General features: G+C 41.8%; 1 protein-coding gene across 4 annotated transcripts in view; it reads left to right on the forward strand.

Annotated features, from left to right (window-relative positions):
• Nucleotides 1-23,193, forward strand: part of AP1S3 (adaptor related protein complex 1 subunit sigma 3) — a 61,428-nt gene that overhangs the window by 18,797 nt on the left and 19,438 nt on the right. The window contains exons 2-6 of one of the 4 annotated variants that reach the window (XR_012160803.1): nucleotides 5,320-5,498; nucleotides 7,030-7,138; nucleotides 8,067-8,204; nucleotides 10,192-10,973; nucleotides 11,565-12,089. Coding sequence is in view for 3 of the 4 variants with exons in the window: in XM_073359933.1 (XP_073216034.1) it covers nucleotides 10,412-10,973; nucleotides 11,565-12,088 (1,086 nt within the window). In the remaining variant the exon portion in view is untranslated. The other 3 variants (XM_073359935.1, XM_073359934.1, XM_073359933.1) reach the window with 3 other exon arrangements.

Below are 23,193 nucleotides of genomic sequence, written 5' to 3' on the forward strand. Positions count from 1 at the left end.
GGTTTTGGTGAGTAGTGAGGACCTCTTAGAACAAATGGTTGTAGAGGACAACCTTGGTTCAAGTGATCATGAGCTAATTCAGTTCAAACTGAACGGAAGGATAAACAAAAATAAATCTGACTAGGGTTTTTGATTTCAAAAGGGCTGACTTTCAAAAATTAAGGAAATTAGTTAGGGAAGTGGATTGGACTGAAGAATTTATGGATCTAAAGGCAGAGGAGGCCTGGGATTAATTTAAGTCAAAGCTGCAGAAGCTATCAGAAGCCTGCATCCCAAGAAAGGGGAAAAAATTCATAGGCAGGAGTTGTAGACCAAGCTGGATAAGCAAGCATCTCAGAGAGGTGATTAAGAAAAAGCAGAAAGCATACAGGGAGTGGAAGATGGGAGGGAACAGCTACCTTATTGAGGTCAGAGCATGTAGGGACAAAGTGAGACAGGCTAAAAGTCAAGTAAAGTTGGACCTTGCAAAGGGAATTAAAACCAATAGTAAAAGGTTCTATAGCCATATAAATAAGAAGAAAACAAAGAAAGAAGAAGTGGGACCTCTAAACACTGTGGATGGAGTGGAGGTTAAGGATAATCTAGGCATGGCCCAATATCTAAACAAATACTTTGCCTCAGCCTTTAATAAGGCTGTCAAAATTCCTTCCCCACTCTGAACTCTAGGGTACAGATATGGGGACCTGCATGAAAAACCCCCTAAGCTTATTTTTACCACCTTAGGTTAAAACTTCTCCAAGGTACAAACCATTTTAACTTTTGCCTTTAAACTTTATTGCTGCCACCACCAAGCGTCTAACAAATATATAACAGGAAAAGAGCCTGCTTGGAAACATATATTTCCCCCCACCCCCAAATCCTCCCAAACCCTACACCCCTTTTCCTGGGGAAGGCTTGATAAAAATCCTCGCCAATTTGCATAGGTAAACACAGACCCAAACCCTTGGATCTTAAGAACAATGAAAAAGCAATCAGGTTCTTAAAAGAAGAATTTTAATTGAAGAAAAAGTAAAAGAATCACCTCTGTAAAATCACGAGGGTAAATACTTTACAGGGTAATCAGATTCAAAACATAGAGAATCCCTCTAGGCAAAACCTTAAGTTACAAAAAGACACAAAAACAGGAATATACATTCCATTCAGCAGAGCTTATTTATCAGCCATTTAAACAAAATAGAATCTAACGCATATCTAGCTAGATTACTTACTAAGTTCTAAGACTCCATTCCTTTTCTGTTCCTGGCAAAAGCGTCACACAGACAGAGAGAAGCTTTGTTTCTCCCACCCCCCCAGCTTTGAAAGTATCTTGTCTCCTCATTGGTCATTTTGGTCAGGTGCCAGCGAGGTTATCCTAGCTTCTTAACCCTTTACAGGTGAAAGGGTTTTTCCTCTGGCCAGGAGGGATTTTAAAGGTATTTACCATTCCCTTTATATTTATGACAAAGGCTAATGAGGATCTTAGGGATAATGGTAGCATGACAAATGGGAATGAGGATATGGGGGTAGATATTACCATATCTGAGGTAGAAGCGAAACTCGAACAGCTTAATGGATCTAAATCGGGGACCCCAGATAATCTTCATCCAAGAATATTAGAGGAATTGGCACATGAAATTGCAATCCCATTAGCAAGAATTTTTAATGAATCTGTAAACTCGGGGGTTGTACTGTGTGACTGGAAAATTGCTAACATAGTTCCTATTTCTAAGAAAGGAAAAAAAACGTGATCCGGGTAACTACAGGCCTGTTAGTTTGACATCTGTAGTATGCAAGGTCTTGGAAAAAATTTTGAAGGATAAAGTAGTTAAGGACATTGAGGTCAATGATAAATGGGACAAAATACAACATGGTTTTACAGAAGATAGATCGTGCCAAACCAATCTGATCTCCTTCTTTGAGAAAGTAACAGATTTTTTAGACAAAGAAAATGCAGTGGATCTAATTTACCTAGATTTTAGTAAGGCGTTTGATACGGTGCCACATGGGGAATTATTAGTTAAATTGGAAAAGATGGGGATCAATAGGAAAATTGAAAGGTGGATAAGGAATTGGTTAAAGGGGAGACTACAGCAGGTCCTACTGAAAGGTGAACTGTCAGGCTGGAGGGAGGTTATCAGTGGAGTTCCTCAGGGATCGGTTTTGGGGCCAATCTTATTTAATCTTTTTATTATTGACCTCGGCACAAAAAGTGGGAGTGTGCTAATAAAGTTTGCGGATGATACAAAGCAGGGAGGTATTGCCATTTTAGAGAAGGACTGGGATATCATACAGGAGGATCTGGATGACCTTGTAAACTGGAGTAATAGTAATAGGATGAAATTTAATAGTGAGAAAAGTAAGGTCATGCATTTAGGGATTAATAACAAGAATTTTAGTTATAAGCTGGGGACGCATCAATTAGAAGTAACGGAAGAGGAGAAGGACCTTGGAGTATTGGTTGATCACAGGATGACTGTGAGCCGCCAATGTGATGTGGCCGTAAAAAAAGCTAATGTAGTGTTGGGATGCATCAGGCGAGGTATTTCCAGTAGAGATAAGGAGGTGCCAGTACTGTTATACAAGGCACTGGTGAGACCTCACCTGGCGTACTGTGTGCAGTTCTGGCCTTCCATGTTTAAGAAGGATGAATTCAAACTGGAACAGGTACAGAGAAGGGCTACTAGGATGATCCGAGGAATGGAAAACCTGCCTTATGAAAGGAGACTCAAGGAGCTTGGCTTGTTTAGCCTAACCAAAAGAAGGTTGAGGGGAGATATGATTGCTCTCTATAAATATATCAGAGGGATAAATACCGGAGAGGGAAAGGAATTATTTCAGCTCAGTACCAATGTGGACACAAGAACAAATGGATATAAACTGGCCATCGGGAAGTTTAGACTTGAAATTAGATGAAGGTTTCTAATCATCAGAGGAATGAAGTTCTGGAATAGCCTTCCAAGGGAAGCAGTGGGGGCAAAGGACCTATCTGGCTTCAAGATTAAACTTGATAAGTTTATGGAGGAAATGGTATGATGGGATAACATGGTTTTGGCAATTAATTGATCTTTAAATATTAATCGTAAATAGGCCCAATGGCCTGTGATGGGATATTAGATGGGGTGTCTGAGTTACTACAGAGAATTCTTTCCTGGGTATCTGGCTGGTGAATCTTGCTCAGGGTTTGCCTTATCAATTGGCTGAATAAGAAGTAGGTCTGAGTGGACTTGTAGGCTCTAAAGTTTTCCTTTGTTATGTAACAGTGCAGTTATGTAACAAAAAAAATCTACATTTGGAATTTACACTTTCACGATAAAGAAATTGCACTACAGTATTTGTATGAGGTGAATTGAAAAATACTATTATCATTTTTACAGTGCAAATATTTGTAATAAAAATAATATAAAGTGAGCACTGTACACTTTGTATTCTGTGTTGTAATAGAAATCAATATATTTGAAAATGAAAAAAACGTCCAAAATATTTAATAAATTTCAATTGGTATTCTATTGTTTAACAGTGTGATTGTATTAATCACAATATTTGAAATTGAAGTTAATTTTTTGAGTTAATCGTGTGACTTAACTGCAATTAATTGACAACCCTAGTTTAGATCTGACTCTGACTGCCCTCCCTTGCAATAAGTAGAACTCATGAGTAATGCCACTGAAATCAATGAGACTGTTTACACAGTAAGGTACAGTGATGGGTTCAGTCACAGAGATCCTCTTGGGACTGTCACCTGTGTGCTGAAATTCTCTCTGAGCCCATTTTCCCTGCCATCTTGGGACTCCAGAACCCTGCCTTGTTGAGCCAGACATGCTAGCCTGCTGCAACACAGACCCAGGGTCTGGTCCATGCCCACAAAGCAGCAGACTTTAACTAAAAACAGCTCAGCAGGTTACCTGTCTCCAGCACCCAGACACCCAGCTCCCAATGGGATCCAATCTCCAAATAAATCCATTTTACTCTGTATAAAGCTTATACAGGGTAAATTCATAAATTGTTCGCCCTCCATATCACTGATAGAGAGAGATGCACAGCTGTTTGCTCCCCCAGGTATTAACCACCCACTCTGGGTTTATTAATAAATAAGTGATTTTATTAAGTGTAAAAAGTAGGATTTAAGTGGTTTCAAGTAGTAACAGTCAGAACAAGGCAAATCACAAAGTAAAATAAAACAAAACATGCAAGTCAGCCTAATACATTAAGAAACCAATGACAGGTTATATCTCCCCCTCAGAGATGTTCCAATAAGCTTCTTTCACAGACTAGACTCCTTCCTTGTCTGGGCCTAGTCCTTTCCCCTGGTAAAGTCTTTGTTAGATCTTGCAGACATCTCAGGTGGTAAGGAACAATGATTGCCATGAGGGTTTGAAAATGCTGTATGTAAGAACCTGAAACTAGAAACAATGCAGGTAAGTAGGGGTTTTCTCATGACTAGCAGCCCCTTTTGTCCTGCTCCACTCCCTTCTATAGCTTTGGCACAAGGTGGAAATCTTTTGTCTCTGCTTGTTCCGACCCCCACCTTTTTAAATGGAAAAATACCAGATTTAAGATGGATTTCATCATCATTTCTTCCCACATCCAAGTCTTTCTTTAAGTACCCAAACAGAGAAGAATGGTTGGAATAGCACAGCCTCTCATTATTTTGTCCTCCAATTAGGCCTAATATCTGACACCCCAATTTTGGTTCATTAATTTCCGGACCCACATTTTCTTGTCTGCCAAGCATGATCGTAACACAGTCCTTGAGTTATATCAGTGGGCCTTTTTGTTTAGATTAATTTTAGTCTGTCTCCCTTTCATACCTTTTCCCATCAACATTTGTTGTTATAGGTTATTGTGACAACTTATGAATTTTTACATACTTTTTACAGTTGAGCTCAGAATTAGGGTAAATTTGTAGGCTCAATTATCAAAATATTCCTTCCCTCTAATTAGGAGAGGGGTGGGACTGTACTAGTGGCTTGCCACATCTGAAATATTCTAATATATATCCAGGTATCTTTCATTATATAATGCACAAAACTCTTTAGATTAGCCCTTAAAACCTCTTGATAAAATAAAAATCATGCATTTGATTGCATCTTCATTTCTTTCATATGCTTAAGTGAGGAATGTGTTTTACTAGGGCAGACATTAGATGTGTACGGTAATAAGAAAATTCTTGAGAGCGTAGGTGCCATAGGCATTATATTGGTCCTCTGCACATGGGTGAATTGTTCTTTTGCAGTTGCCATGTTCCTTTATAATAAAGTAAAGAATGGCAGTTGAATTGCTGCTTCCTGGAAAAACAATTGCGTGTAACCTGGTATTAACATGTTGCTTTGTTTACTCTAGATACGCTTTATACTGCTGTTCAGCCGACAAGGGAAATTAAGACTTCAGAAGTGGTACATAACGTTACCTGACAAAGAGAGGAAAAAGATCACACGGGAAATTGTTCAGATTATTCTGGCTCGCAGTCAAAAGATGAGCAGTTTTGTCGACTGGAAAGACCTAAAGCTAGTTTACAAAAGGTGTGAGTAGTTTTAAAAGAATAAAGTAAGTGTGTGTGTGTGGTATGTATAGAGAGAGACACACACCGATCCCCTCCACCCCCCATCTTATAAATGCTACTAGGATGAAACACATGAGGAACAATGAGTGCCATGAAGGTTTGAAAATGCTGTATGTAAGAGCCTGAAACTAGGAATAATGCAGGTTGATTCTAAACAAAATCAGCTTGCCTTTTCCCCATTCCATAAATTGACACAGTAAATTGCCATTAGAAAAAATACTGGTATTGCTTACCACTGAAGAAAAATGATTGACTTGATTGACAGTTTAAATGATAGAAGATGCTATGCCTAGCTAATCTTGCTAATTTAAAGGTATCGTGCTGAAAAGCATGTTGTGCTTTGTCAGTGTATTGCAAGGTTACACGCATGGTATGGAGGAGCCTTCTGCCAAATCATATCTTTGAAGTATTTACCATTCTGGAACTTGTATCTTCCCCAGGTATATGAGCCTTAGTGATAACAGGCTTATCCCTGCCTTTTTAGTTACAAGGGAGAAATGAAGGCCCTAAAACAGAAGTCCACCCTTATTCAACAGAGCACTAAAAATAAGTATGTTCTTAAGAGCTTTGTTGAAAAGGGATAGATGGACACAGGTTTAGATGCTTTGCTGAAATGGTGCTCTAGCCATTACCCTGGGAAGAATGCTCAGGTGGTTATTCTCCCACCCCCCCACCCCCCATGAAGCTGGACTAACTAAATATAAAACTCTGCTACCAATCAGTAGAAAGAATTGATCAGCATGAGTAGTTACATGTAATCTGTTTCTTGAAATACACATAAATTACCCTATTAACCATTTGGTAGCCTGAATAGTGGCCCAAATGTTTGTTCTTTCTGTGCATATTTTTTTTAAAGCACAAAATTATTCTACATTCTAAAACAATACACCTACAGTAGGGGCTACTGCAGCATTTGGGGAGAGTTTTGTCCCTTACCAGTTGTTGTTTTTATGCGTAGTCCTGAAGCTTAAACATTGAGGAGGTATTCAACAAATCCGCTCAGCTTTTTTACAAAAAGAATAATTCTTTCCTGTTGTTAATATATTCCTTTTAAAAGAAAGGTGCTGAGAAAGGAAAATCAATTCACCTGTTAAGCTACAGCTGCACTAGAGAGTTCACAGCAGCAGAGTTGTACTGGTGCAGCTGCACCACTATAAGCTCTGTGATGTAACTGCTCTAAGCCAGTGGGAGAGAGCTCTCCCGTCAGCTTAACTACTCCAGCCCCATGAGCAGCTGTAGCTATGTTGGCAGGAGAAGCTCTCACAATGACCTGCGCTTAGGGCAGCATGACTTATGATGCTAAGGGCGGATGGCTTTTTCCCCACCCCTGAGCAACATAAATTATACCACAGTGAGTGCTAGTGTAGACCTAGCCTTACTGTAGCGAACGGACTTGCATAGGCAGGGATATGAACCAAATTATCTCTGTGATTGAGTTATTACTTCATGTTTTACCAAGCACTAACCCATTTTCATTTTTATTTTTGTAGGTATGCTAGTTTATATTTTTGCTGTGCAACAGAAGACCAGGATAATGAGCTGCTGACACTGGAGGTTGTTCATCGTTATGTAGAACTACTGGACAGGTATTTTGGAAATGTAAGTTTCCTTTTCTTCCTTAAGTTAGTTATGATGATTTTTGCCCTTTAGTTGTTTACCACAAAGTCAGGCGTGAAAATCTCTGTAGCTGCTCTTACTCATCCTTTCCCTCTGCCTTGCTTGCACAGCATTAGGTGGATGTGACAGTAAAATAGTGCCCAGGCTATTTATAAGCAGTTAATGTTCCATAATGTGCCCGTCCAAAAAGAGAAGCCAATCCTGACATTTCACATGCCACTTCTCTTTCCAGGGGAGATGATATCTAGAAAGTTTGGGGAAAAATGAGCAAAAGAATTTTAAAATGGTGGGGTGAGGGGGGAGGATTGTTTTTTGTTTTTGTTTTAAATTTTCAAAAATGACCTGACTTTTTTTAGCTCATATCAAGCAACAAGAAACATCGCATGAAGGCAAGACATCAGCAGGGTGGTGGTGGTTGTGGGGGGCATAATGAGGGTGATATGAGCCAGGGGACATGGAGATGGTCTATTGGAGGCATTAGGTGCTACAGGAGACCCCCTTTTATGAATGTTTTCTACCATGTTCTCTTGAGCAGTTGATTTTTCTGACTCCTCCTTAACATAAGTCATTGTGCTGTGTCTTCCATTGTCTTTTTGTTTTTGGTCTGTCAGAGACTGTAAGATGTTTGGGGCAGGGAATATGTCTTACTCCATGAAACGACTTTTTATAAGTATTCTGTAACAGAGTGTTTAAACAAATCTGTCTATACTTGGTCTCTGTCCAGAGAAAAAATATGATTTCACTAGTGCTGAAGTTGTGATATCACTTAATACTCATATTTCTATTTCTTTCTTTACTGTCTGCCACAAGAGTGCATACGTTGAATAGGTTTGGCAATCTGTATGCTCTAGGAATGCTAATACATATAATGCTATAATATTGTGCCTAAATGTGTATTTTGCTTCATCAGGTGTGCGAGCTGGATATTATCTTTAATTTTGAAAAGGCTTATTTTATTCTTGATGAGTTTATAATGGGTGGAGAAATACAAGAAACATCAAAGAAATCAGCAGTGAAAGCCATAGAAGATTCTGATATGTTACAAGAGGTAAGGCAGAGGCAGACAGCAGAGGCGCACACCTCACTACAGTTGTTCTGTCTGATAGGACTAGTGTTTGATATCCCAACATGTCTGAAGTTTAGTACTATGAGGTACAAAATGTATAATTACAAAAGGTGGCAACATATAATACCCTTAGTTCAACCCTCTGGCATCCTGTGATATGGTGTCAAGTTATTCATATGCTATCCCTGGCTACTTTGCAAGGAGGTTAATCAGTCATGTCAGTTGCTAGATATTAGACACTGCATTAAGGATTTGTTTTATATAATTTTTAAATGATGTTTAACACATCAAGGTAGAGAGCCTGAATGTTTAAGTTTATTTGGTTGTTTTTTTATTGTTTCATTAATAAATTGACAAATGACCTACATGGTCATATCAAAATCAGCACAAGTATGTGCTGGTAACCTCCACTTTGTCCATAACTAGACCACGTAATGGTTCCTACAAGGAATAGGTGTGAGACTTGTATTCAAAAACCTGCAGGAATGCGCTTCATTTTCTTACGTTGTAAATTACCTGAGGAGCCGAGAATGGTAAGAACTGGCAAACGCTATGGGTGATTCCGTTTTCAGGATGATCATTAGCGTGGAAAAAATGAGGCTGGTAGAACTAGTTAGGGAAATACTACATGAATAGGCCCTTTGCAGTTTTTTCCCCGCCGGCTTTTTCAGTACAAGCTGGTATTTGCACATGCTCATAGGGTAACAGGGTGAAACAGCAGGAGAGCGTTGAGTGGCCTGTGCATAACTCAGCATGGATTTAAAGGGGGTGGGGTGAGAGGCAAGGAGAAAGGCGTCTGCTTTGGTCAAAGGAAAAGCTTTGTTTTGTGTTTGAAGAATACTCTCTGCCCTGGAGCAAGGGCCTGAGGGAGGCATGGGCAAGACACTGGTTCTTTCCTGGGCTGTTGAGGAGCCCACCAGCTTGCAGTAGTGGCACGTACAAAAGGCCAGCTAGATATGGCAACTACATGTGCAAGTTAGATGTTCAGTCTAACTGGGTTTTAAAGTATTATTATTGTAGCTATTTAATTGATTAGCATTTGTTCATAGGGCCTGGATCTGATGGAAATAAATAAATAAATTCCAACCCTGTTCAATGGGAACAGGTCAGGTCCTTACTGAATTTCATAGTATTTTACAATCTGTAATACCTCACTTGCTATTTTTTTTTCCAGACAATGGAGGAATATATGAACAAACCTGCATTTTAACTTTAAAACCTCCTGGAGGGACAGAGATGCTGCTTACTATCTGTAAAATTCACTTGTTGAAATTGCTTTTCTATGTGCCAGATCCTCTGAGAAATACCAAAAACCAATAACTAAAGGGATTTGTGTAGTAGTCAAAATGAAGGTCAGCTCCAGTAGTGTATATTGTTCTACCTAGGAGTTTCTTAAAACTGTTATTACACTTAATCTAGCCACTATCCTCCTCCTAGACTTAAAAACTAGTTTTATACAATGGCTTTTAGCTATGAACTTTTCAGTCTCAGAAAATATTTGCAAAAGATATTTATACTAGTTTTGATCCATCACTGATTGCATCAGTATACTTTTGTAATAGTATATTTTTTGAATGTAATGATTATTCTGGTCTAATACTAATAATTTTTCTTAAAAGCTGAGTTGTTTTTTTTTATGGAGTCTGCTTTGAAGACGTGTTAACACTTAAAATGCATATGCATCTCTTCAGCTCACCCTCTCCTGCCACTTCCTAGTAGGAGTACTATCTTCCTTCTACCACCGGCTCTTCCACCCAATAAAAGGAGAGCACTTCCACCCCCTAAGCACACCACCCCCACTTAGTACTAGAAGCCCACATTCCTAGTCTAAGCCCTTGTCTACACTAGGACTTTAGGTCGAATTTAGCAGCATGAAATCGATGTAAACCTGCAACAGTCCACACGATGAAGCCCTTTATTTCGACTTAAAGGGCTCTTAAAATCGATTTCCTTACTCCACCCCTGGCAGGTGGATTAGCGCTTAAATCGGCCTTGCCGGCTCGAATTTGGAGTACTGTGGACACAATTTGACGGTATTGGCATCCGGGAGCTATCGCAGAGTGCTCCATTTTGACCGCTCTGGACAGCACTCTCAACTCAGATTCACTGGCCAGGTAGACAGGAAAAGAACCGCGAACTCATTTGAATCTCATTTCCTGATTGGCCAGCGTGGCAAGCTGCAGGTGACCATGCAGAGCTCATCAGCAGAGGTGACCATGATGGAGTCCCAGAATCGCAAAAGAGCTCCAGCATGGACCGAACGGGAGGTACGGGATCTGATCGCTGTATGGGGAGAGGAATCCGTGCTATCAGAACTCTGTTCCAGTTTTCGAAATGTCAAAACCTTTGTGAAAATCTCCCAGGGCATGAAGGACAGAGGCCATAACAGGGACCCGAAGCAGTGCCGCGTGAAACTGAAGGAGCTGAGGCAAGCCTACCAGAAAACCAGAGAGGCGAACGGCCACTCCGGGTCAGAGCCCCAAACGTGCAGCTTCTATGATGAGCTGCATGCCATTTTAGGGGGTTCAGCCACCACTACCCCAGCCGTGTTGTTTCCCTCCTTCAATGGAGATGGAGGCAATACGGAAGCAGGTTTTGGGGACGAAGAAGATGATAGCTCACAGCAAGCAAGCGGAGAAACCGGTTTTCCCGACAACCAGGAACTGTTTCTTACCCTGGACCTGGAGCCAATACCCCCCGAACCCACCCAAGGCTGCCTCCTGGACCCAGCAGGCGGAGAAGAGACCTCCGGTGAGTGTACCTTTTAAAATACTATACATGGTTTAAAAGCAAGCATGTGAAAGGATTACTTTGCCCTGGCATTCGCCGCTCCCCTGGATATACTCCCAAAGCCTTTGCAAAAGGTTTCTGGGGACGGCAGCTTTATTGCGTCCTCCATGGTAGGACACTTTACCACTCCAGGCCAGTAACACGTACTCGGGAATCATTGTACAACAAAGCATTGCAGTGTATGTTTGCTGGCGTTCAAACAACATCCGTTCTTTATCTCTCTGTGTTATCCTCAGGAGAGTGAGATATAATTCATGGTCACCTGGTTGAAATAGAGTGCTTTTCTTCAGGGGACACTCAGAGGAGCCCATTCCTGCTGGGCTGTTTGCCTGTGACTGAACAGAAATGTTCCCTGCTTTTAGCCACAGGGAGGGGGGAGGGTTGAGGGGGTAGCCACGCGGTGGGGGGGAGGCAAAATGCGACCTGTAACGAAAGCACATGTGCTATGTATGTAATGTTAACAGCAAGGTTTACCCTGGAAGAGTGTAGCCACTGTTTTATAAAATGTGTCTTTTTTAAATATCGCTGTCCCTTTTTTTTTTCCTCCACCAGCTGCATGTGTTTCAGTGATCACAGGATCTTCTCCTTCCCAGAGGCTAGTGAAGATTAGAAAGGAAAAAAAACGCACTCGAGATGAAATGTTCTCCGAGCTCAAGCTGTCCTCCCACACTGACAGAGCACAGACGAATGCGTGGAGACAAATAATGTCAGAGTGCAGGAAAGCACAAAATGACTGGGAGGAGAGGTGGCAGGCTGAAGAGAGTAAGTGGCGGGCTGAAGACAGGGCTGAAGCTCAAATGTGGCGGCAGCGTGATGAGAGGAGGCAGGATTCAATGCTGAGGCTGCTGGAGGACCAAACCAGTATGCTCCAGTGTATGGTTGAGCTGCGGGAAAGGCAGCTGGAGCACAGACTGCCACTACAGCCCCCCTCCTCCCCAAGTTCCATAGCCTCCACACCCAGACGCCCAAGAACTCGGTGTGGGGGCCACCGGCCAACCAGCCACTCCGCCACAGAGGATTGCCCAAAAAAAAAAGAAGGCTGGCATTCAATAAATTCTAAAGTTGTAAACTTTTAAAGTGCAGTGTGGCATTTTCCTTCCCTCCTCCACCACCCCTCCTGGGCTACCTTGGTAGTCATCCCCCTATTTGTGTGATGAATGAATAAAGAATGCATGAATGTGAAGCAACAATCACTTTATTGCCTCTGCAAGCGGTAATCAAAGGGAGGAGGGGAGGGTGGTTAGCTTACAGGGAAGTAGAGTGAACCAAGGGGCGGGGGGATTCCATCAAGTTGAAACAAACAGAACTTTCACACCGTAGCCTGGCCAGTCATGCAACTGGTTTTCAAAGCTTCTCTGATGCGTACCGCGCCCTCCTGTACTCTTCTAACTGCTCTGGTGTCTGGCTGCGTGTAACCAGCAGCCAGGCGATTTGCCTCAACCTCCTAATCCACCATAAACGTCTCCCCCTTACTCTCACAGATATTGTGGAACACACAGCAAGCAGTAATAACAATGGGAATATTGGTTTCGCTGAGGTCTAAGCGAGTCAGTAAACTGCGCCAGCGCGCCTTTAAACGTCCAAATGCACATTCTACCACCATTCTGCACTTGCTCAGCCTGTAGTTGAACAGCTCCTGACTACTGTCCAGGCTGCCTGTGTACGGCTTCATGAGCCATGGCATTAAGGGGTAGGCTGGGTCCCCAAGGATACATATAGGCATTTCAACATCCCCAATAGTTATTTTCTGGTCTGGGAATAAAGTCCCTTCCTGCAGCTTTTGAAACAGACCAGAGTTCCTGAAGATGCAAGCGTCATGTACCTTTCCCAGCCATCCCATGTTGATGTTGGTGAAATGTCCCTTGTGATCCACAGGGCTTGCAGCACTATTGAAAAGTACCCCTTGCGGTTTATGTACTCGGTGGCTTGGTGCTCCGGTGCCAAGATAGGGATATGGGTTCCGTCTATGGCCCCACCACAGTTAGGGAATCCCATTGCAGCAAAGCCATCCACTATGACCTGCACATTTCCCAGGGTCACTATCCTTGATATCAGCAGATCTTTGATTGCGTGGGCTACTTGCATCACAGCAGCCCCAACAGTAGATTTGCCCACTCCAAATTGATTCCCAACTGACCGGTAGCTGTCTGGCGTTGCAAGCTTCCACAGGACTGTCGCCACTCGCTTCTCGACTGTGAGGGCTGCTCTCATCTTGGTATTCATGCGCTTCAGGGCAGGGGAAAGCAAGTCACAAAGTTCCATGAAAGTGCCCTTACGCATGCAAAAGTTTTGCAGCCACTGTGAATCGTCCCAGACCCGCAACACTATGTGGTCCCACCAGTCTGTGCTTGTTTCCCGAGCCCAGAATCGGCGTTCCAAGGCATGAACCTGCCCCGTTAGCACCATGATGCATGCATTGGCAGGGCCCATGCTTTCAGAGAAATCTGTGTCCATGTCCTGATCACTCACTTGACCGCCTCCTCGCTTGGCATCGCTTTGCCAGGTTCTGGTGCTGCATATACTGCTGGATAATGCATGTGGTATTTAATGTGCTCCTAATTGCCAAAGTGAGCTGAGTGGCCTCCATGCTTGCCTTGGTATGGTGTCCGCACAGAAAAAAGGCGCGGAACGATTGTCTGCCGTTGTTCTGGTGGAGCGAGGGGTGACTGACGACACGGCTTACAGGGTTGGCTTCAGGGAGTTAAAATCAACAAAGGGGGGTGGCTTTACATCAAGGAGTATTTCAGGCAGGACTTCACGGAGGGTTCCAATAAGAAATGGTGCACCTAAGTTATTGTTCTTATTGGAACAGGGAGGTTAGCCTGGCCTCTGATTGATACATGGCTAGATTTACCTTGCTGCATCTTCTCTTTGAGTGACTGCAGTGTGACCTAGAGGAATGAGTCCCCTAGACGGGGGAGGAGGCAAATGAGTACAAAACAAATCTGGTCTATTTCTTGTTTTGATCCACTCCATCTATCTCTTACATCTTTGGCTGGCAGCAGACGGTGCAGAAGGACTGCATGCCATCCACATCTCATGGCTGCTCAGCAGAAGATGGTGCAGTAGGACTGCTAGCCATCCTCATCTCTTGCCTGCCCTGCAGAAGATGATGCAATAGGACTGCTAACAATCCATATCGCCTGCCCGCTCACCATAAGACAGTTCAATAGGACTGACTGCAGGACTAAAGAGAATGACCTGGTCAAGTCACTCCAAATTTAGTCCCTGTGCCCATGTCTGCCCAGGCGCTCCCAGCCGACGTGGCCAGGAGCACCTCGGACATGGCGATGACAGCTACCAGTCGTACTGTACCATCTGCTGCCACAAGGCAATGGGTTGCTGCTACTGTGTAGCAATGCCGTACCGCGTCTGCCAGCACCCAGGAGACATACAGTGACGGTTACCTGAGCGGGCTCCATGCTTGCCGTGGTATGGCGTCTGCACAGGTAACTCAGGAAAAAAGGCGCGAAACGATTGTCTGCCCTTGCTTTCACGGAGGGAGGAGGGGAGGGAACGGGGGCCTGACGATATGTACCCAGAACCACCCGCGACAGTGTTTTAGCCCCATCAGGCATTGGGATCTCAACCCAGAATTCCAATAGGCAGCGAAGACTGCGGGAACTGTGGGATAGCTATCCACAATGCAATGCTCCAGAAGTCAACTCTAGCCTCGGTACTGTGGAAGCGCTCCGCTGAGTTAATGCACTTAGAGCATTTTCTGTGGGGATACACACTCGAATTTATAGAACCGATTTCTAAAAAACCGACTTCTATAAATTCGACCTTATTCCTTAGTGTAGACATACCCTAAGTAGGATTCTGTGATCTTCTATGCCCTTCATGTTTCTATGTGGCTGTGAGAGCCCTCTCTGCCGTTATGTTCTGATGGCTTATTTATTTCCATGTTTTTCCCCCACCCCAGCCTGACCTGGTATAACCTTCCCCCTTGTTAGATCCTGGGACCAAAGAAGAGAATGACTGATAGACCCCACTGGGAGGGCAGGTCTTGAGAGGGAGAGATTAGTCCTGGCAAGAGGGACTGTTGGTGTCTGGTGGAATTTACTCCTCCCTCGAGTTCCAGCTTACTATACCTTCTAGTGTCCAGAAATGGCTACTCCTCTCCAGCACAGTCCCCTGAAAACTAGCCTGTCCAAAGTTGACATACACATAGAGATTAGCCTGTTTCTTAAAAGTTGCAAGTGGCCTAATGTTGATAAGAATGGACACTATAATAAACCCCATTGTAATTTTGCAGACTACACAAAGATAGAAGGGACCACGAATAACAAGAGAGATGAGAAGAATCAAATATTTGGACTAACTTTATAATAATGTTTTGATAAACCATTTCAGGAGAGGGGAAAAAAATAGCATGTTGCCTTGTCTAGTTTCCTTCCAATGACGTATTTTTTCCCTTTGGGTTGATCTTGAGTGCTTTGACCTGTCTGTAGTTTGACTGAACTCTCATCACTTGAGTGATTATTTCATTCTAACAGGTTTCAGAGTAACAGCCGTGTTAGTCTGTATTCGCAAAAAGAAAAGGAGTATTTTTGGCACCTTAGAGACTAACCAATTTATTTGAGCATAAGCTTTCGTGAGCTACAGCTCACTTCATCGGATGCATACTGTGGAAACTGCAGAAGACCTTATATACACAGAGACCATGAAACAATACCTCCTCCCACCCCCTCTCCTGCTGGTAATAGCTTATCTAAAGTGATCACTCTCCTTACAATGTGTATGATAATCAAGGTGGGCCATTTCCAGCACAAATCCAGGTTTTCTCACCCTCTGCCCCCCCCCCCACACAAACTCACTCTCCAGCAGGAGAGTGAGTTTGTGTGTGTGGTTTTTGGAAAAAGGGGGGGGGGGAGGTGAGAGAACCTGGATTTGTGCTGGAAATGGCCCACCTTGATTATCATACACATTGTAAGGAGAGTGATCACTTTAGATAAGCTATTACCAGCAGGAGAGGGGGTGGGAGGAGGTATTGTTTTATGGTCTCTGTGTCTATGTCTTCTGCAGTTTCCACAGTATGCATCCGATGAAGTGAGCTGTAGCTCACAAAAGCTTATGCTCAAATAAATTGGTTAGTCTCTAAGGTGCCACAAGTACTCCTTTTCTTATTTCATTCTAATAGGCTTCTAAGTTAAGAGACTTTTTCCTAGTTATTAAGTTTTTCTTTTCTCTGTTTCATCACATTATTCCTCTCTAGAGCCTTTCCAAATTATGAAATTGTCTTCTATATAATTTAGGGAATTCTTTAATCTCTGTGTATTTGTCACCAAAAGTACAGGTTTGATTTCCCCAATAATGTATGGTTTTTTTCTCCTTCACTTCTAATCTTCTTGGCAGAATGGTAAAAGCCATATTTCAGTTCCTTTTTCATCATTAAACTTCTTGAATTATTATTCTAAATATTTCACTGCTACCCCCTTCAGAGTCTATTTGTATCTTACTGGTTTTCTAAATACTTTGACATACAGCACCAACTTTGTTAATTACCATCCCACTTCTTTTCTGTCTGTGTTATCTAATTTGTTAGTCAAACTTGTGAGTAGTCAGTTGGTAGTATCATACTGCTCACTTGTTCATTACTGTAGCCATCTGTTTTCTCCATATTGATGTCAAAGTGATACTTCCAATACCATGGAAAAAGTGAAAACACTGAAGGCTTTAAATAGCTTCAGAACACTGGTTTTAACATTCAGGTACGTGAAACTGGGTGACTGCATATTATTTCATCGTGGTTTGAAATGCAGGAATTTAACAATAAATTCAGTATTTTTAAATCAGTTCATACTGTGTACAGATCTTTTAAAATACTGGCTATTCAGATTAAGTGACTTTAATTTGAATCATAATTAGTTTCCTTTCTTCTCACTTATTTTATGCCAATTTGTGATACTCTTACTCACATTGATTAGTACTTTATTCCTCAAGCAGTCTCAGTGAGATCAAATGGAGCAGCTAAAGGGATAAGATACTCTTACACTGATTGAGTAATATCAAAATCTGGCCCTTATGGTCGTTCTAAGAAGGAACATAAGGCTTCACCTACTGCTTTACTTTATCCTGCATAGCAATAATAATAAGAGACCTGGAGGGATGCTTATGAAGAAGTATTAATCTCACTAGTAGAGAGCTAGGTGCTCGTATAGCCCACATCAGCATCATATCTGAGTTAAATAATGTGGCCTAAATTCTCTGCCATGCCCAGTTTGGGGGACTGCAAGAAGGCTGTTTGTGGCTCCCTTACTGTCAGGTTGCATCTACCCTATACATGCTATAGACACTGCATAGATTAGCACTTCATGAGGTGCTGTGGTTTATGCTAGCTAACTGCAGCTCCCAAGGGGCCAGCTGAGGGTTGCTGAAGTGCAGTGTGCTCCAGCCTCAGTCCCTTCCCACCAATAATACCCTGTACACAAGGGCTACAGAATGGAAATAATAGAGGCTGCAAATGCCTAGCTCTCTGGCCTGCTGTGAACTCATCAGCAGATGGAAACCAGCTACTTTCCACTGGTGCTAGGAGCTGAACTTTGTCCACATGGTGTGGCTAAGTAATGATTAATGGGGAGGCACAAGTCTACAGCTATCAGCATATGAAGGTTTTAAACAACGAAGAGGAAGAGACCCTATTTAGAATGGTATAGGTGGGTTACAACTGGATGGAATGGGAACAAGTTATTTTTCAGAAGGATTATGGAACGTTAGATTTATTTCACTTTCTGTACAGTGTCAGTAACTCAGATGACTTAATTCATATTGTTACATAATAGCAAAAAACCCCAAATACATTGTAGAATCACTTTTAGGCCCTATGCTGCAATGCTTTGTGGGTAGGGGTGTCCCTTTTCCTACAGAGAGCCCCACTTCAAAGGGACCCTATACAGATGCAGGGACCGGGCTGCACTCAGTGTATTGCAGGGTTGGAGCCTTAATATCTCATATTAGATTTGATCTTGGTTATTCTTAAAATAGCCAAGGTACAAAATTACAACTGTCTTAGTGTTGCCCAATTTGACAGTATTGGTAGTTACCCTACTAAATTTCAATCTCTCTGTATGTTCCATCCAATAGAAAATGTCCGATTTAAACTTTACTAAGTCTATGAGAGACTGTTTGGTGTCATTACTGACTGATTTTCAAACAGTTATCAATAAAACAGGAGATAAGTAATACTGATACTGCTTGTAATAACCAACCTATATACCAAGATAAAATGCAGTTATCTGAATTCTCCGTGCTGAAGAGCTTAGCGCTCATATAGCTTCAAAATAACCATTCAACACGGGCATGTTTTGGCCTAGATTTCTTTCTTTGCTGTTGCCGGCTGTGTTGACTATAAGCTTTTCCATTTTCTTATTAGCATTCTCTGCCTGTGGGATTCTTCCTGTGATCTGTTCACCTACCAGTGGTGACAGGGCTGGTTCTCTGCTATGCAGCTAATTGTGACTGGTGGGCTGGGGCATCAATGAGTGTAGTAGGGCAGTTAGATATCAATAACAGATATACTTCCATATTAAAAACTGACAATTAAATGCAATTGGGTGCGGGGGAGGGTGCCCAAGTATTGCAAGACCTCATGAAGTCTCATGGATTCTTATTAGTTGTCACTGAATTTGTGGTTGGTATTTTGTTCCTCAATTTCTAGCTCATTGAAGTATATTGACTGTTTACACATATCTGGGTGGGAATCACCTTGATCGGCTACTTCCTACAAAGCATGTGTTTAACAAAGGCCCTTTCAAATGGAGCTGTACCCCTCTCCCTTCCCCCCCCACAAAAAAAAAGGCTATGTGAAACAAAGTCTATGAAATGTGTACTCTTTAAAAAAAAAAAAAAAAACAACCAACAACCAGGGGGGAAAATATTTAATGTTTGGGTCCAGTTTTGGCTTTTGAAAATATTTGTTGGAGAGATGAGTATGAGGACTGAATTAATGGTTGGTTATTTATTTTATGGTCCTTCCAACAGGAAATGTGTGGCTGAGCACTATCTTGTATAGAAGAAATACAACACAATAAGGAGATCAGAGGGTGGGGGAGAAATGATTTATGAAGAAAGAATAAAAACTAAATACTGTAGCTGAGATTTTCAGAGCTGCCCTATGTGATTTAGATGCACCATTCTCATTGAAAATAATAGGACTGAAAACAATTCTTCAGGAGCAAAAATCCCCTGCCTATGCTGGTCATTAAAATTCTATTAGTCTTCAACAAATATGTTTTGAATTTTTTTTTAAAGCACAGCTTCAGATGCTAGTGGAGATTTGGGGGCTCTGCATGAGCACAGGGATCAACCCAGCTGGAGCTCATTGCAAAGTCAAGGCCTGACACGGGGTGGGGGAAAGGGGGCTAACTGCTGCCAGAAATCTGAGAGGTAGAACCAGGTAAAAAGCATCTTTCTGGAAAGAAAATCTGGAGAATTTGGCAACCTTTACTGAATTAAATAGTGTATGTTTTCTTTAGCAATATCATGTATAAATAAAATCCAGTTGTTGTATTAAATGACTTTTGATAAAGGAAATTTTTATAAGGTCGAGGTTGAAATATATCAATGGAAGCGAAATAAAGAATGAATTGCTGCATTGCACAGAAACTTGCTGTCATGGAAACCTATTGACTCAGAATATGACTAATGGGATCCAGGCTAAAAGAAATGATGTAACTATTCAGCAAACCCTAAAAAAGACCAATGTTTATGATGATACAATGAAGTTATATTTATTCTAAATTCCACTGGCTTATCTAGTAAAAGAAAGAAGGATAACAGCTCTCATAACAGGATGTTTTAATATACAAAAAAATAAAAAAGTAAGAAAACAAGAATTTCCACCAAAATCATTTCTGTATTTGATGTTTATTAAAAAGACATGTTCAGACACATAGGACAGATCCTCAGCTGGTATAAATTGTTCCACTGAAATTAACAGAGCTATGACAATTTACACCAGCTGGAGATCTGCCCCTTACTAGACCTAACAACATAGGTGACCCCTTTAAGTAGAGCTGATGTCTTTCTAGTAACAAGCTCCATCTCTGCTACTTGACCCCGAACATTTCAACATACATAAGCTCATACTGAGTACTCAGTTACACCTGTATCAATCCAGGTATTGATATTTTCCACTGAATGCATCCGATGAAATGAGCTGTAGCTCATGAAAGTTTATGCTCAAATAAATTTGTTAGTCTCTAAGGTGCTACAAGTACTCCTTTTCTTTTTGCGAATCCAGCAAGAATTACTTTCCTCTAATGCTGGATAAAGGAGAGTTATTGAGAGGCTAAAGCATTTGAAATATATTAACAGGTGAGTCACAGTTTATAATCCCAAATGGTGACACTGATGTAATAAATAGCCAGTTTCCCAAAAGTCTTTTCAGGGTTCCCAGATTGTCTCTAGTGAACTCCACTTTGCATCTGGTACACTTCCCGGTAAGAGGCCAACTAGTCCAGAGATGAAGGCTCTTTGAATCCATTCTTCTAGCTTCTCACAGAAAACAAGCTGATAGTGTCACTACCCAGGTGGGCTTTCCTTGGATGACAGGTTGAGGAGGAATGCTTTTTGAATCTTTGACCTCCAATCATCACACACAATGACCAAATGTTTTGAAATGAGCACTTCTTTGTCAAAGTTCTTCATTTATATTCCACAAGACTTCTTTCTCCTTTGATGGGGATATTTAACTACAGGAGTAAATACAATGTAAATTTTTACTACTATGCTACATTATAACAGGATATAGATTTAAGTGAAAACAATGCAAATAACATCTCACTAGTTTTCATGAAGTTTAAACACCAAATATACTCTTATGAATGTAACAATCACTTTGATCTATATTATACACAAGTGAATTAGCTTTGGCATGAGTTGGCATCTGGCCTGTCACAGTCACACTTATTACTTTGAAGAGGTTGGCAAAGGGTCCTGGGAGAACAGTGTGCTGAGGAGTAGCGCTGGAGGAAATAAACAAAAGAAGATCTCAGTTCAGGAACTTTCCATGAGAAGAGCTAAAACAAGAGTGCCAGGTGAGGCTGTAAAATGATTGCTGATTATGGAATCAAGACAGAATATTTCCAGGAAATATTGTCCATGACTAAAGGATAACAGGGATTCTGGTCTTTGGAGTAGGGCTTTCACAATCCGTTTCCTGCTGGCTTTAGTGGATGCTGTTCCCCCCCATCATGTCTCTTGCAATTGATGGGAAAAATTTAAACTTGTGGAACAGATATTTTGGCCTTATCCAAAACACTAGGTAAAGAATGGATTGTAAATCTACTGCTGTCAGAAAAGTGTGTGTGTGCAGAGGACTGAATGAAACATGAGAAAACAGATTTAAAAGGTAACAAACAAAAGAGCAAGTCATTTTAATGGCTTCCCAACTGGATTACACTGGGGAAAATATGACAAAGTTTAGGATAACAGCACTGTCCCAATAAAGCTGAAAAATAATCAAAGCAAACCTAATCTGGTTGTACTCTGAAACAGCATTCTAAAGATAGCATTGTGGGATTCTGTGCTTAATGTCTAATTTCCATGTAATATTCACAGTGTTGAAGTATAAAGAGATTTCTGTGCCTGTCCCCCCACTATCCAAAAGCCCCAACCCTGCAAACTTACCCTAGGAGCTGATATTCAAGCCATGTTCACTGTTGGCTAACTAATAGCGCTGGTTAGACAAGGGAGATGAAGAATAAATTGTTGGAAAACCAGAAATGCAATTCTAGAAAAATTCTTCTCCTCCTCCATTTTCTAGCTATATCTAACTGCTAATAACAGTCTGGCAGTAAGGCCAATCTCTTCAGTATAGGCTTACCTTTAAACATATGAGTAGCCCAGCTGACTTTGATGGGACTAGATGCAGGCTTGAAGTTAAACGTGATTATGTGCTTGGTTGAACTGGGGCCTTGGAATTTAGGTCCATCATTTGATGTGTGAGGCAGCAGACTTCAGTTCACTCTCCCATAAGAGTTGATTTTAGAGTGATAGGAGTAAAAGTTTACTTAGAATTAAGCAGGTAAAATAGTGAATACAGGGCATAGATTTGTTTAGACAGTTCCATGGTTATTTTTTTTCTGAACATAAGGCAGGAGAACTGTTTGCAGCAGCAATAGCCTGGGGAGTTGATTGCGGGGAGGGGAAGAAAGCTAAAGCTTTAAAAGTGGCTGTATTTTTGAGTGATACAGTAGGTAAAGTGAGACATGGTCAAGACAATGATAAGCAACCCATAGCCAGTCAAATAAATAAAGGCAGAGGCTTCCTAAAGCTAGGATGCAGTATAGCAATGCTGAAGATCTTTCCATAGCCAGGTGTTTTAAATGAAATCAAGGCTTTGTGCAGCCAAAGTTTAAAACATCTCATCCATTTCTGGTAAACTCTTTTTAGAAAATACAAGGGAAAATCTATGGTATTTTCTGGTGAACTTTCCCTTTCTGCACAGGGCTGGTCTGGCTCCTGTGACTGGAAGGGCTAAGTTAAAAGATTCTCTAGAGCACAGTCCTGGGGATTCAGTAAAGCTCTCCGATTGAGCTCAGTCACATTTTCCTTTGCATTGGGACCCTGGCGATCCCTGCACTGCGGCAAGCAGCAATGGGAATTACCATGCTTGAAGATCAGGGAGAGACGCAACCTTCTTCCTGCATCCTCACTCTCTGCAGCAGATATTTGTTTCCTTCTGCTGTGGGGAATGGAGATTGCACACGAAAGTCAAAGCAGGAGCAACGTTGTCTCTGAATGACAGTCCTGGTGGAGAAGTGGGGTTCAGCACCAGGACAGCTCCCTATGAGTGTGGCCCACTTCATTTTACTATGCTAGATACCTCAGTTCAAGGAAGAAGACATCCTTGCCACCGAAAGCTTGCCGACTTACTTCAGCCATGCCCCCCAACAAAGTGTGTGTGTGAATAGTAACAAGAGAGCTGTGATGTGTCACGAGAGACGAGACAGGGCCCAGATTGTGTGACTGCTCAGTGAAGGCTAGTCCACAGAATGAAGGAGTGACGGCTGTTCTTGATTTAATAATCAAATGTCTTAAGCAGCTAATGTCTAGTCAGCACTACAGAAGAAGTAGACTCACTAGAAGGAGGTATTTGACTGAAGAGAGGCCCTGGCCTTGTGGTGCAGCTCTGGAGGGGTGGTTCATGAGTAGAAATTTAACTCCTGCTCCCTTT

Source organism: Lepidochelys kempii, chromosome 9, assembly GCF_965140265.1.
Source record: "Lepidochelys kempii isolate rLepKem1 chromosome 9, rLepKem1.hap2, whole genome shotgun sequence".
Classification (NCBI taxonomy): domain Eukaryota; kingdom Metazoa; phylum Chordata; order Testudines; family Cheloniidae; genus Lepidochelys; species Lepidochelys kempii.